This window comes from Thamnophis sirtalis, unplaced genomic scaffold (assembly GCF_051295495.1).
Source record: "Thamnophis sirtalis isolate CommonGarterSnake01/CBP01778 unplaced genomic scaffold, rThaSir2_p1.2 scaffold_15, whole genome shotgun sequence".
NCBI lineage: Eukaryota > Metazoa > Chordata > Lepidosauria > Squamata > Natricidae > Thamnophis > Thamnophis sirtalis.
The window spans coordinates 22,233,034-22,245,333 of record NW_028261395.1 but is presented as its reverse complement, the minus strand read 5'-3'; the positions used below and the strand labels follow the sequence as shown (position 1 = coordinate 22,245,333).

At 40.4% G+C, this 12,300-nt stretch overlaps 1 protein-coding gene across 4 annotated transcripts in view; it reads left to right on the top strand.

Moving 5' to 3' along the window:
- The window catches only part of WAPL (WAPL cohesin release factor), a 47,246-nt gene that overhangs the window by 18,107 nt on the left and 16,839 nt on the right, over nucleotides 1-12,300 (top strand). For all 4 annotated transcript variants that reach the window (XR_015695147.1, XR_015695146.1, XM_087702227.1 and 1 more), the window contains 7 exons: nucleotides 2,299-2,394; nucleotides 5,126-5,275; nucleotides 5,443-5,579; nucleotides 8,971-9,082; nucleotides 10,439-10,666; nucleotides 11,345-11,456; nucleotides 11,596-11,693. Coding sequence is in view for 2 of the 4 variants with exons in the window: in XM_087702227.1 (XP_087558353.1) it covers nucleotides 2,299-2,394; nucleotides 5,126-5,275; nucleotides 5,443-5,579; nucleotides 8,971-9,082; nucleotides 10,439-10,666; nucleotides 11,345-11,456; nucleotides 11,596-11,693 (933 nt within the window). In the remaining 2 variants the exon portion in view is untranslated. The remainder of the gene's footprint in view (nucleotides 1-2,298; nucleotides 2,395-5,125; nucleotides 5,276-5,442; nucleotides 5,580-8,970; nucleotides 9,083-10,438; nucleotides 10,667-11,344; nucleotides 11,457-11,595; nucleotides 11,694-12,300) is intronic.

Here is a 12,300-nt window from a genome sequence, read left to right as displayed (position 1 = left end):
TTCAGGCCTGGTCACGGCACGGAAACTGCTTTGGTCGCGCTGATCGATGATCTCTGGCGGGCCAGGGATAGAGGTCATTCCTCTATCCTGGTCTCCTTGACCTCTCAGCGGCCTTCGATACCATCGACCATGGTATCCTTCTGCGACGGTTACGGGAGGTGGGAGTGGGAGGCACCGTCCTAAGGTGGTTGTCCTCCTACCTCTCGGACAGGTCGCAGTCGGTGTTGGTTGGAAGACAGAGGTCGACCCCTAGGCCTCTCAAATATGGGGTGCCGCAGGACTCGGTCCTGTCCCCACTCCTATTTAACATCTACATGAAGCCACTGGGTGAGATCATACGCTGGCACAGGATCAAATATCATCAATATGGGGACGATACCCAATTGTATCTGTCCGCCCCGTGCCAGCTCAGCGAAGCAGTGGAAGTAATGTGCCAGTGCCTGGAAGCTGTCAGGGTCTGGATGGGAGCAAACAAGCTTGCACTCAATCCAGACAAGACCGAGTGGCTATTGATGTTGCCTCCCAAGGTTAGTCCAGATATTCCACCTCTTACCCTGGGGGGTGAAATTATACACCCCTCAGAGAGGGCCCGCAATTTGGGTGTCCTCTTGGACCCACAGCTGAAGTTAGAGCACCACCTGTCGGCTGTGACCAGGGGGGCTTTTGCCCAGGTTCACCTGGTGCACCAGTTGCGGCCCTACCTGGACTGGGAGGCACTTCGAATAGTCACTCATGCCCTCGTCACCTCAAGACTAGATTACTGTAACGCGCTCTACATGGGGCTGCCCCTGAAGAGTGTTCGAAGACTACAGTTGGTCCAGAACGCAGCCGCGCGAGCGATATGGGGTGTATCTAGATACACCCATGTTACACCGATTCTCCGTGAGCTGCACTGGCTCCCCATTATTCTCCGGACTCGCTTCAAGGTGCTAGTCGTTACTTTTAAAGCCCTACATGGTTTAGGACCTGGCTACCTGAGAGACCGCCTCCTGCCACTCACCTCCCAACGACCAACAAGATCGCACAGGCTGGGCCTCCTCTGGGTGCCGTCAACCGGACAATGCCGGTTGGCGGCTCCCCGGGGGAGGGCCTTCTCTGTTGCTGCACCGGCCCTGTGGAACGATCTATCCGCAGAGATCCGGACCCTTACCACTCTCCCGGCCTTCCGTAAAGCCGTTAAGACCTGGTTGTTCCGGCAGGCCTGGGGCTGTTGATGGATATCCAGCCCCCGCTTAGATGTAATGGATGATGTGAATTTTTAATATTGTATTTTTCTATTTTTAAATTTAAACTGTTTCTGTCTTGCTGTGAGCCGCCCAGAGTCCCAATGGGAGTGAGCGGCATACAAATTTTAATAAACCTTAAACCTTAACCTTAAAGGTAGTTTTAAGACATAGTTGAGTCTCTTTACATTCGTATATGTTCATAAAAAATATACAACCATAGTATGTCACAAATGTCCTTCCTTAAAAATGATAATTGGAACCAGAATTCTATCACTAAGCAGTTTGGTCATAAAGCATGATGTTGGGTGACTGCGCTACTTAGCAATGATAGTTTTGGCGGTTCCCAGTTTTGCTGTTAAGTGAGGCCTTCACGTGACTATATCTTTTGACTTCCTACCAACTCTCCCACTGACTTCGCTTGTGGGAAGCTGACAAAGAAGGTCCCAGATTTGATCACATGAACGTGGGATGGTCTGATGGTTGACAACCTAGGCCGGTTGCCAAATGTATGTGACCTGATAGGTGTTTGGAAGTTTTGTTTAATCTGTGCAATACTGTATAGCTGCTTAAGAACTAGATATTTAATGAGGTGTATTTAATTAATACAGGGCCTTGACTGCTAAATGATTTTGTGGTTCTCATATACTGTGTCACGGCTTGTTATATTAACTTAAAGATATAAGATATTAAAATTGTTTTCAAGATTTACTCTCTCTCGGATTAATTTTGAAAAATTCTTTCCTACCTCTTTAATACCTTTTTCATTAAAATTTACAAAACCAAAGGCATATTCTTGGAATTTGAAACAATGAAATGGGATTTCAGTTTTGATGTTAGAGGATTATCTTTACAATTTAAAATTAAAATATCGAGAATGTTTTTAAGGGAATACTTCAAGGAATAGAAATAATATAATTATATTAATATAATATTCTAATAGTATATTGGAATATTTTGAGAAAAGAAATAAAATAAAATAAAATCTCCTCTTAACTGGCACCTTTAACACTCGGTATTTCTGAAGAACAAACTGGGTACCTTTCAGAAATTAATGTTCTGTTTTAATTTTCAGTCACCAACAAAAGCTGTGTACAATGCTAGACATTGGAATCAGCCAGAATCTGAGGTTCTCCCAGCAACACAAGTGCTGAAAAATCCCAACGTTCCAGTGAGTATGGTATTTTTATACCGCCTTTCTTGAAAAATTAACTTTGAAAAAGGTTACGGTCACACATATTCACCAGTAGAAAGAACTATTCTGAACCACAGTTGCCGATTCTAGTGGTTAAGGTCTGGAATAGAATTTTTGACATCACAACATTGGAGGGTCACTTAAAAATAGTCAGACTTGTGCCATAAATATTTTGGGAGGAAAGAGAGGGATAATGGCCTAGGATTTCATTAGAAAGCATAATATCCTAGGTTCTACATTTTTTTCCCTTGAATGATTTTTCTAGGTTGTACAAAATGTTGTCAAAATAACATTTTGCTTATTAGGTTCTCCAGTTTTGTATTGTACTGTATAGTTGGACCTAAATATTCCTTTATATGTTTTTGTATCTGCATTGGGTATGTGATTTGATCTAAAATAAGTTTCCCAATCTCTCAACTTGAAAATGGTGAACTTCAATTCCCAGAATTCCCCAGCCAGCATGGACTGTCCTTCACATGAACTATGTATTTAAATTAATTTCAAATATCCTTGCTCCATAATAGGAAAGGGAATTAAGCATAATGCAACTTTCAGTTTATCCCATTGCCATGTCAAGTTTTATAAATATCCCAGTCATCCTGAGGAAGAGCATTTTGGGATCAGATAGGAAGGCACACAAAGCAGAAAATGTGCTTTGATTCAAGTTTGGAATGAAACAAACCCACTCAAAATGTTCTTGGTTGGCTGGATAGCATAGGAACAAAACTCTCAATAGAACAGCAGGAAAAGGTTAGCCAAAGGAATAAGTAATCTATGTTGAATGCTAAAGATAAAGGTTTCCCTCGCACATATGTGCTAGTCGTTCCCTATTCTAAGGGGTGGTGCTCATCTCCCTTTTGAAGCCGAAGAGCCAGCGCTATTCGAAGATGTCTCCATGGTTATGTGACCGGCATGACTAAATGCCGAAGGCACACGGAACACTGTTGAATACTGCCTTCTACCTAAATTGCAGAAAATTTGGGCAAGGGCATGATTTTTTTAAAGAAACTGAAGTCAAAGAAGTTCCTGTAGGAAACAAAGGAATAGACCTCTTCTCTATGGTAAATTAATATTTGTTTCTTATAAAAATGTCCCTTCCCCACAGAAAATGTAAAAGATAGTTTTTCAGGTTGTTTTTTAAAAAAATAACATTACTTGGTCTCTTAGAATAAAAAGAGTAGCTAAACTCCTTCCTTCCAGTTATAACATATATTTCAAGTATATCTCCTTTTTGATATTTTTAATAGGGTTTTTTTTCCTCCTGAACCAATTTGTGCCACTCACAAATTTGAAAATCATAACTATGTGAAGCAAATCAGTATACACCCCTTCTGTAATACCTTATCAGCAAGAAAAAATGCTGCTCAGTGCCCATCCATCCAAGTAATTGATTTAACCTAACTATTCCTGACTCCGCTCACAGTTTCCAATACAATGTTCTGCTGCCCGTTTTTAAAGAATTCTTCCATAGTGTAAAATATTTATGACCTATGATATCAAAATCCAATCTCCAACCCAACAGAGCTTAAATGTGTTTGTCCCAGAAATGAATCACATTTTTTATTATATATTGACCAAAGCATTTTCTAAGACCCTATTAGAGATAAATAAAAAGCTTCCAATGAAGCTGAGAATAGATGATATTCTATTAAATTTTCATTCTATGTAAATATGGCCAAAGATAAGCCTAGTAATATTTTTGAATATCTGCTAAATAAAACCAACATCCTCAAAATATAAATCTGGACCAATGAAATCCTTAATGACCTCTTTTCCCGTATAAAATTCTTCAATGAAGAAAATATATATTCAGGATTAATATTGGAATACCTCTTAAAGCAGGATTTAAAACGCAACAATTTTAAGATGCGTGGACTTAAACTCTGAGAATTCCTCAGCTTAGCATAAAATTGCTAAGATTGTATTAAAGGATAATAAATTTTGGAATAATACTGGAATAAAACATTAATTTTACCCCCTCAATTCAAGAGAAGCTGAAGGCCAAGTATAAGAATTAAAGTTCAAAGAGTATAAGTACTTTTTGAAAGATTGGCAGTGCAGGTTTCTTAGACAGTTTGGAACCATTGGGTTGGGACTTTCTTCTGAGTTGAGATATAAAATGGCAAATTTGAGACATACTGTATTTTTCGATCTATGAGATGCACTGGACTATAAGAAATACCTAAATTTAAAGAAGGAAAAACAAGAAAAATATAGTCTTTGGCCTCACGTTACATTTTGGCCCTCCCAGGCCCCCAGAAGCACTCTGCAGTGCTCCACATGACCGGTTTTAGTCAAAAATGTGCCTGTTTTAGGCAAAAATGCATCTGTTTTTGGCCTACAGAGAGCTTCTGTGGCCTGGAAGGACGTAAATGGAATGCAAAGAGGGCTTGGCAGCCCGTAAACACCTGTTTTCGATCTATAAGATGCACCTAAATTTTCACCCACTTTTAGGGAGGTGGGAAAGGTGCGTCTTATACTCCCAAAAAATACAGCAAATGACTTCATTACTTCGGATGGAAAGAAATGTACATTCATTTTAGTTATTCCCTAGGACCTTTCCGAATAAACAGTTTAAAAACATAACACAATCTCGTTTATGTTGTGTTGGCATCTTTGAAGGGCTAGCCTTACATCTTCTAAAGTCTTATGGAAAGGGGACACGTTTCCCATCTTGCACTTCAACATCCATGTTTTCAATCAACAGGCAAGGTCTTCGAAAGAGGCAGTTCCTAAAGATGATGGGGTATTCAAAGCTCCAGCACCACCTCCCAAAGTGATAAAAACTGTGACTTTACCAACTCAGCCCTATCAGGAGATAGTAACTGCCTTGAAATGTAGGAAAGAAGATAAAGAAGTAAGTGGGATAACTCCAGTACTATTTTTCCACAATATACTTTTTTTTTTAAAAAAAGTAAGCACCTGAGGTCTATCTAGTCGAGAAGCTGAGAAGTCTCTTTTAGAAATGAGCAAACTCAATCAGCCCTTTAATTTCCAATCACTTATTGTTTGCTTGTTTTCCAGTTATACACTGTCGTGCAACATGTGAAACACTTCAACGATGTGGTAGAATTTGGAGAAAACCAAGAGTTCACGGATGACATTGAGTATTTATTAAGTGGACTGAAGAGCAATCAGCCCCTAAACACCCGTTGCCTTAGGTAAGATATTTTTCTTTGGATGGTTTCTTCCTTAACCTTCGTAGATGATTGCATGGAGGTACGGTGAGAACGGGAAGGAAGCTGTTGGTTAATTTGAAACTGGCAACTTTGAGACTGAGAAGTTTCATATTGGTGCTGTGGTGCAAAAGTCTTACTGATGCTACATCGAACGTGTTTTAGTTAAGAGGCGTACTTGACTCCACTCTTGGGCAGAGTCAAGCCACCACTTTGCATGGAGACCAGGAGAGGCAACAGATCTGCCATCTTTCTGACCTACTTCATATAGCAACCCCTCCCTTCTATTTCTTCCGTCTGGTGTGGCTTGCTCTCTCTCCCTGCCGTTTTGAATAGGCCACTCTGGGGCGACCCTCCAGAGTTGTGAATCATGATCTTATAAATGTCAAGAAAGGCCCCAATGTGTCTTCTTTTCGTTCCAAGCCATACAGTCTCCCTTAATTGGGCTGAAAGTCAGTAACAATTAAGTTATACAGATTGTCACTTGTCTTCATTGCAAGTCAGAAGAAACAAGGGTTTCCAACAGCAGTGGATGCTGGAGCAGAGAGAAAGGTTGTTCTTTCCCTTCAGTGTCTTCTCTGCTTTCCAGCTCTCCAGAGTCATCTAATTCCAGGGTAACCTTATCCTCGTGACAAGGTGGAGTTTTATGAGTGACTTGACACGAAGTGACACCTCTGAAAATCTCCCATACTTCAGTTCATTCAGAGAGTAAGCTGATACCGTGTTAGAATGCAGCTCAGTGGACAAATCTTGCTAAACCATCCCATAGTTGATTGCCGTTGGCTTAGTTGGATGGATGAAGATAGACACTGGCGCTTGTTAAATCAACCTTGGTTAACGGCAAGCATGATACGTGAGCTCGGTTTGTGTGTGCGTATTGCGTAAGGAACTTGCTTCACTGAAGCTAACATTCTCCCTTGTACTAAAGAAGCAGCGATGACCATTTCCAGAGTGCTCTTCTGTCTTCCTTGTCTTCTTTTTTAACTAGTTGTGATGGGTGTGCAATTAGCCTATGTGTGATTGTCAGGATTCCCCTGCTGCTTTACATCCCCTGATTTGATTGGCTCATTGAGCACACAGCCCCCTTTGGAGATTTTTGTGATCTTGCTGATGTCTATTTGGGAGCCTCTCAGCTCCATTCGACATGGGGAGGGGGGGATAGAAGAAGAAGGGAAATTGATGGACTGAAAGAATTGAGCATGGAGGAATTAGCCAGGGGGAATAGCAGGCTAACAGATTTCAAGCTTTGTTAAGCAAACTGGCTACAGCTTGGATGGTGTTTTCCAGTCTGGCCACATCCAGGTAAACTGCAACTCCCAGAATTTGGTATTGCCAAAGACCATACTAGCTGAAAGTGGCACGTTGGAGACCCAACGTATTTTTAGGAACAATGGGATATGTGGCCCAAGAACATAGCTATCCATTCGTGTTTGTTGTCTCATGCTTGGTACACTTCTAGCTTACTAAAAGAAGGCAGTTGGATGCCTGTAGCTAATCCTGGCCATAGGAATGTATGGTAAGGATGGAGTTGGGTAGCAAGATTTGCGGTTGTCGTCACACTGCTTCCTAAAAGATGCATTTGACTAAAATTCTGCTAATTTCAAGGTTTGCAAAGTTGAAATTACTGGGACAAGAAGTCATTGGTGGATCTTCCTTTCAGAAAAAAATGAGGTTGTTTTTTTCATTTACACCATTCTAGTGAGGTTGATTATAGGAGACGCGGTGGCTCAGTGGCTAAGATGCTGAGATTGTTGATCAAAAAGGTCAGCAGTTTGAATCCCTAGCACTGTGTAATGGAGTGAGCGCCTGTTACTTGTTCCAGCTTCTGCCAACCTAGCAGTTTTAAAGCATGCAAAAATGCAAGTAGAAAAATAGGGACCACCTTTGGTGGGAAGGTAACAGTGTTCCATGTGCCTTCGGCGTTGAGTCATGCTGTCCACATAATAACCACGGAGTCGTCTTTGGACAGCGCTGGCTCTTCGGCTTTGAAACTGAGATGAACACCGCCCCCTAGAATCTGGAACAACTAGCACATATGTGCAAGGGGAACATTTACCATTTACTTAGTGGTATTGATTACCTTTTACACTTTATGGACAAATTGTAGAAGAAAAACTGTTTTAACTTTTCTTGCAATATGTATTTTAGTGATAAAATATTTGAAAGAGCATTAGAATGTCAAACCCAAGATACTTTGAAACCAACTGATGAGAAAACCCAACGACTAAGCAATATGCACATTAGCCTTTTATAATACTAGTGATTTTGAACACTGTTTTAACAATATTTGAGGCATTTATTTTCTTATTCTGAAGATGAAATCCAGCTAGCTGTATTAATGTGTGTGCTTGAAGAATGCTTTTCTTCCTGATGTTTAACAGAAAAAAAGCAAGCAGTTCTTCAAAATGAAATGACTTCATTTTTCTTGCTTGAAAGCGAGAGCTGTAGTTCTGTTTCTGATAGGTTTTCTGTCGAATAAAACACATTTGTGTGAAATATGAGCTTGAAAAGAAACATCTCATGTTTCGTAAAGGATTAGTGTATTTGTTCAGTCATTTTACCTTCCTTAAATGACTGCATCAATTCAGAGTAATTTTAACCTCAATTTGTAATGCAGCTAATTTTACTGATTTTTAAAAAAAAACAGAATGCATACAATTTGACTCAGTATTGAACCTGTCAGTATGTAACCAGGCAGAATTAATCTGTTTTTAGCTATAAACAGAGATAAACATCACTGTGCATGATAGTGTCCTACGTTTCCCCTCCAAAGTCATTGAGAGCTTATTAACTATGATTAAAGAGAAACAAAACAAAGTAATTTACAAACTGTGGTCTCATTTGATTAAGCTAGTATATTTATTACGACCAAAATGTTATTATTGATTGTGCAACCAGTTTTGCAGAATCCTTCATAAGGATTCATGTAAGTGGTTTCATAGCATCCGGTCTTGCAGACTCTAATAAAGGTATATACCAAGTTTTCTTGAAAATAAGACAGGGTCTTATTTTCTTTTGACACCCCACCCCCCCTGGAATAAACGCGTGGCCATATTTTGGGGGAGTTCTTATTAATTTTGAGGTGCAGGAGGCGGCGAGTGTGGTCACCTCATGGCTGCTGCTGTGTTGCAATATTTTCAGGGAGGGGTTATTTTAGTGCATGCGCTCAAAAGCCCAATTGGGCTTATTATCCAGGGAGGTCTTATTTTCAGAGAAACAAGATATACTTTTAGATTTTTTTCCTGATGGGAAATAGTATATTACTGCTTTCTCTTTTGCATAAATAGCTCTCTTTGATCTGGTACCTATCTCCTTTTCTATTTGCTCAGTTCTCATTAAATCTTGATTCATTCACTCATTCTTTCTTTCATTTTAGTGTTATCAGTCTGGCGACTAAGTGCGCCATGCCCAGTTTCCGAATGCATTTGAGAGCACATGGAATGGTTGCGATGGTCTTCAAAACACTGGATGACTCACAGCACCACCAGGTATCTCTGACTCACGTCGTTCGTGGTACTTCAATACTCTGTTTTCAGTTGACTATTGTTCTAAGGAAAATGTTTTTTGCATGTATTGAAAGATTAGGAACCATAAACTAAGACTACAACTTTATTTTACTTTCTGCCCATTTCTGCTGCTGATGTCACCACTATTAAAATAATATTTGAAGATACCATTTGCGGGCTTTCCTGTTTTTTAACACACAATGTGATGATAATAATGTGATAAATTTATATGCCGCCCAGCTCCTAGCAACAGTTGAAGAATTGTTAAAAACATTTAAGAAAAAAGCAACACACACACACAAACAAACAAACGTACAAACACAAAAAGAACACAATGAAAAAAAGAGGGAAGAGAAAACAGACCCTGGTAGGAACAACAACAAAAAGGTTGTGTCGATCACTCTTGCTAAAGTGCCCTTCGGAATACCAATAGTATGGGGGCCTTTTTAATCTCTAAAACAAATATATATTTTTTAGTAAAGCAGGAAATCAGAATATTTCCTCCACAAGGAAGTTCCAGGCTTTATCTTTACCAAGGAGAGCACAGTCACATTCCATAGTAACAGTTTTGAAACTCTTGATATCACGGGTGGCTTCTCTCTTGAAAGCATCAGCCTGCTAGCAATCTGGAAACTCTGCCGGTGCACAAAGGCAGGATTGGTGCAACTCTGAATTCTGAGTGCCTGGTCTCTAGTCCAGAACGCTGGCTTTGAGTATGAAACAGTTGTTTGGCATGGGAAGTGGGGCGTTTTTGATCATATTGCAAGTGTTTCAAAGGACCAGAAGATTGAAAGATTTGTCAGAACGGGGTGTTTTGAATTCAGGACCACACGATGTAGAAAGGTTGGGCACGGCGCTGTCGAACAGCTTGATTTGAATTTTTGAAGGGGAGGAATACTTTTGAGTATGCTCCGTATGCTTCAGATGTAATGTTTCAGCATTAAATTGAGCATAAAAATATCTGTGGTATAGATTTTGGGGATAATTATCTCACAATCTTTGTACAGAAGTCTTTGTACCAAATGTGTGCACATACATGCAAATATGTACATGAAATTGCCCTTGATACTGTTGCTAAACATAAGGAGATGTTACTTATTTCAAGTGACCTGGTAGAGCTGTATTCTAATGAAATGTATTTTAAGTAAAATAGAACAATAATAATATTTCCAAGTCAGGAAAACCTAGCTAGCTTTCATTTTGAGTTGTGAATTCATGACCCTGCTAGCTGTATCTGGCTCTTCTAAAACATCTTGAAACAGCAAACCAAGTCTCACATTCTCCTACTCAAAGGTTTACTCCTTTTTTCATGTTCTTTTCTTTTTCTTTTGCCCGAAGAACTTGTCGCTTTGTACAGCAGCTTTAATGTATATCTTGAGCAGAGATCGCTTAAACATGGATCTAGACAGAGCCAGCTTAGATTTAATGATCCGACTTCTGGAGCTCGAGCAGGATTCCTCCTCCTCCAAGTTGCTTAATGAAAAAGACATGAACAAAATCAAGGAAAAAATCCGAAGGCTCTGTGAAACTGTTCATAATAAACATCTGGATCTCGAAAACATAACGGTGAGCTCTGAGTTTACCTTTTTAAAAAAACAATCATGAAAATGCAGAGAAACAGCAGTTACAGTTATATACAGTGTATTTTTAGTCAACATAGCAATAGCTCTTAGACTTACATACCGTTTCATAGTGCTTTACAGCTCTCCCTAAGCATTTTCAGAGTCAGCTTATTGCCCCCAACAATTTGGGTCCTCATTTTACCCCCCTCGGAAGTATGGAAGGCTGAGTCCAACCTTGAGCCTGTAAGAATCAAACTGCTGGCAGTGGGCAGAGTTAGCCTGCAATACTGCGTTCTAACCACTGCGAGGAAAGGAAGGAAGGATAGAAAAGTGCACTAGCACTTGGACTTATATACTACTTTACAGCCTTCTCTAAGCAATTTACAGAGTCAGCCTATTGCCCCCAACAGTCTGGGTCCTCATTTGACCCACCTCAGAAGGATGGAAGGCTGAATCAGCCTTGAGCCTGGTGAGATTCGATCTGCCAAGTTGCAGGCAGATAGCAGTCAGCAGAAGTAGCCTGCAGTACTGCACTCTAATCACTGCACCACCACGGCTCATGGATCGTACATGGAGGGAATCTGCCATGAAACACATATAAGTTTGCCAGTGGTTCTATTTTGTGGGAGGATTTTGCCTTTTGGCTGTATTTATATGCAGATTTCCCTTGTATGTTTTCTAGACTGGTCATTTGGCCATGGAGACCCTTCTCTCTCTCACTTCAAAGCGGGCAGGCGACTGGTTTAAAGAAGAGCTGCGACTTCTGGGTGGTCTTGATCATATTGTAGATAAAGGTATTAATTTTGCCTTCAAAGGTACTTAAGTTGTATAACTGAAACGTATACCAATCTTACACCATTTTGGGAAAGTAAAAAAAAAATCTTACAAAATGTCTTACTGGCTTAGCAATCACACCCGTCTTTTGTTTCTCAGTTAAAGAGTGTGTGGATCATTTAAGCAGCGATGAGAATGAAGAGAAATTGGTTGCTTCACTCTGGGGAGCGGAAAGATGTTTACGGGTCTTGGAAAGTGTAAGTATGAAATATCCTGGAGAAAATGGATGTTGAACCAGAATAAGGAGAAAGTGGTGTATATGATGCCTCGTTATTGGCTGGGGTATGCCTTTTTTGCTTCGCTGCGGCTTGAGGAAAAACATTTGGTTCTGCTTCCTGAAGTTCTCTGTGTGACAGAGCTTTGGTTTTTCAGGGTTTTCTTTTTAAGTGGGTCTGCTGAAAAATAATAAATAATAAGTAACATTGTCAAGAATGATGGCGAGGGGTGCGGTGGCCTAGAGGTGGAACTCTCGCCTCACAATTAGGAGGTTGTGAGCTTGATCCTAAGTAGAGACAGATACTGTATTTTTTGGAGTATAAGAAGCACCGGACTATAAGATGCACCATGATTTTGAAGAGGTAAATTAAAAAAAAGTTTTTGCACTCCCCAAACCCTGTGCATGCCTTGTTTTTTGAAAAAAAAAAAAAGGAGAGGGGAGGTGGCATGCAGAATTTTGGGAGGCTTATAGAGTGCTCCGAAGGGGGGGGGGTGGAGAAAAAACAGCCCATTTTTCACAAAAAAGGGGGGACATGCAGAGTTTTGGAAGGCTCTTAGAGTGCTCCTGGGGCTAGGGTGGGGGGCAAA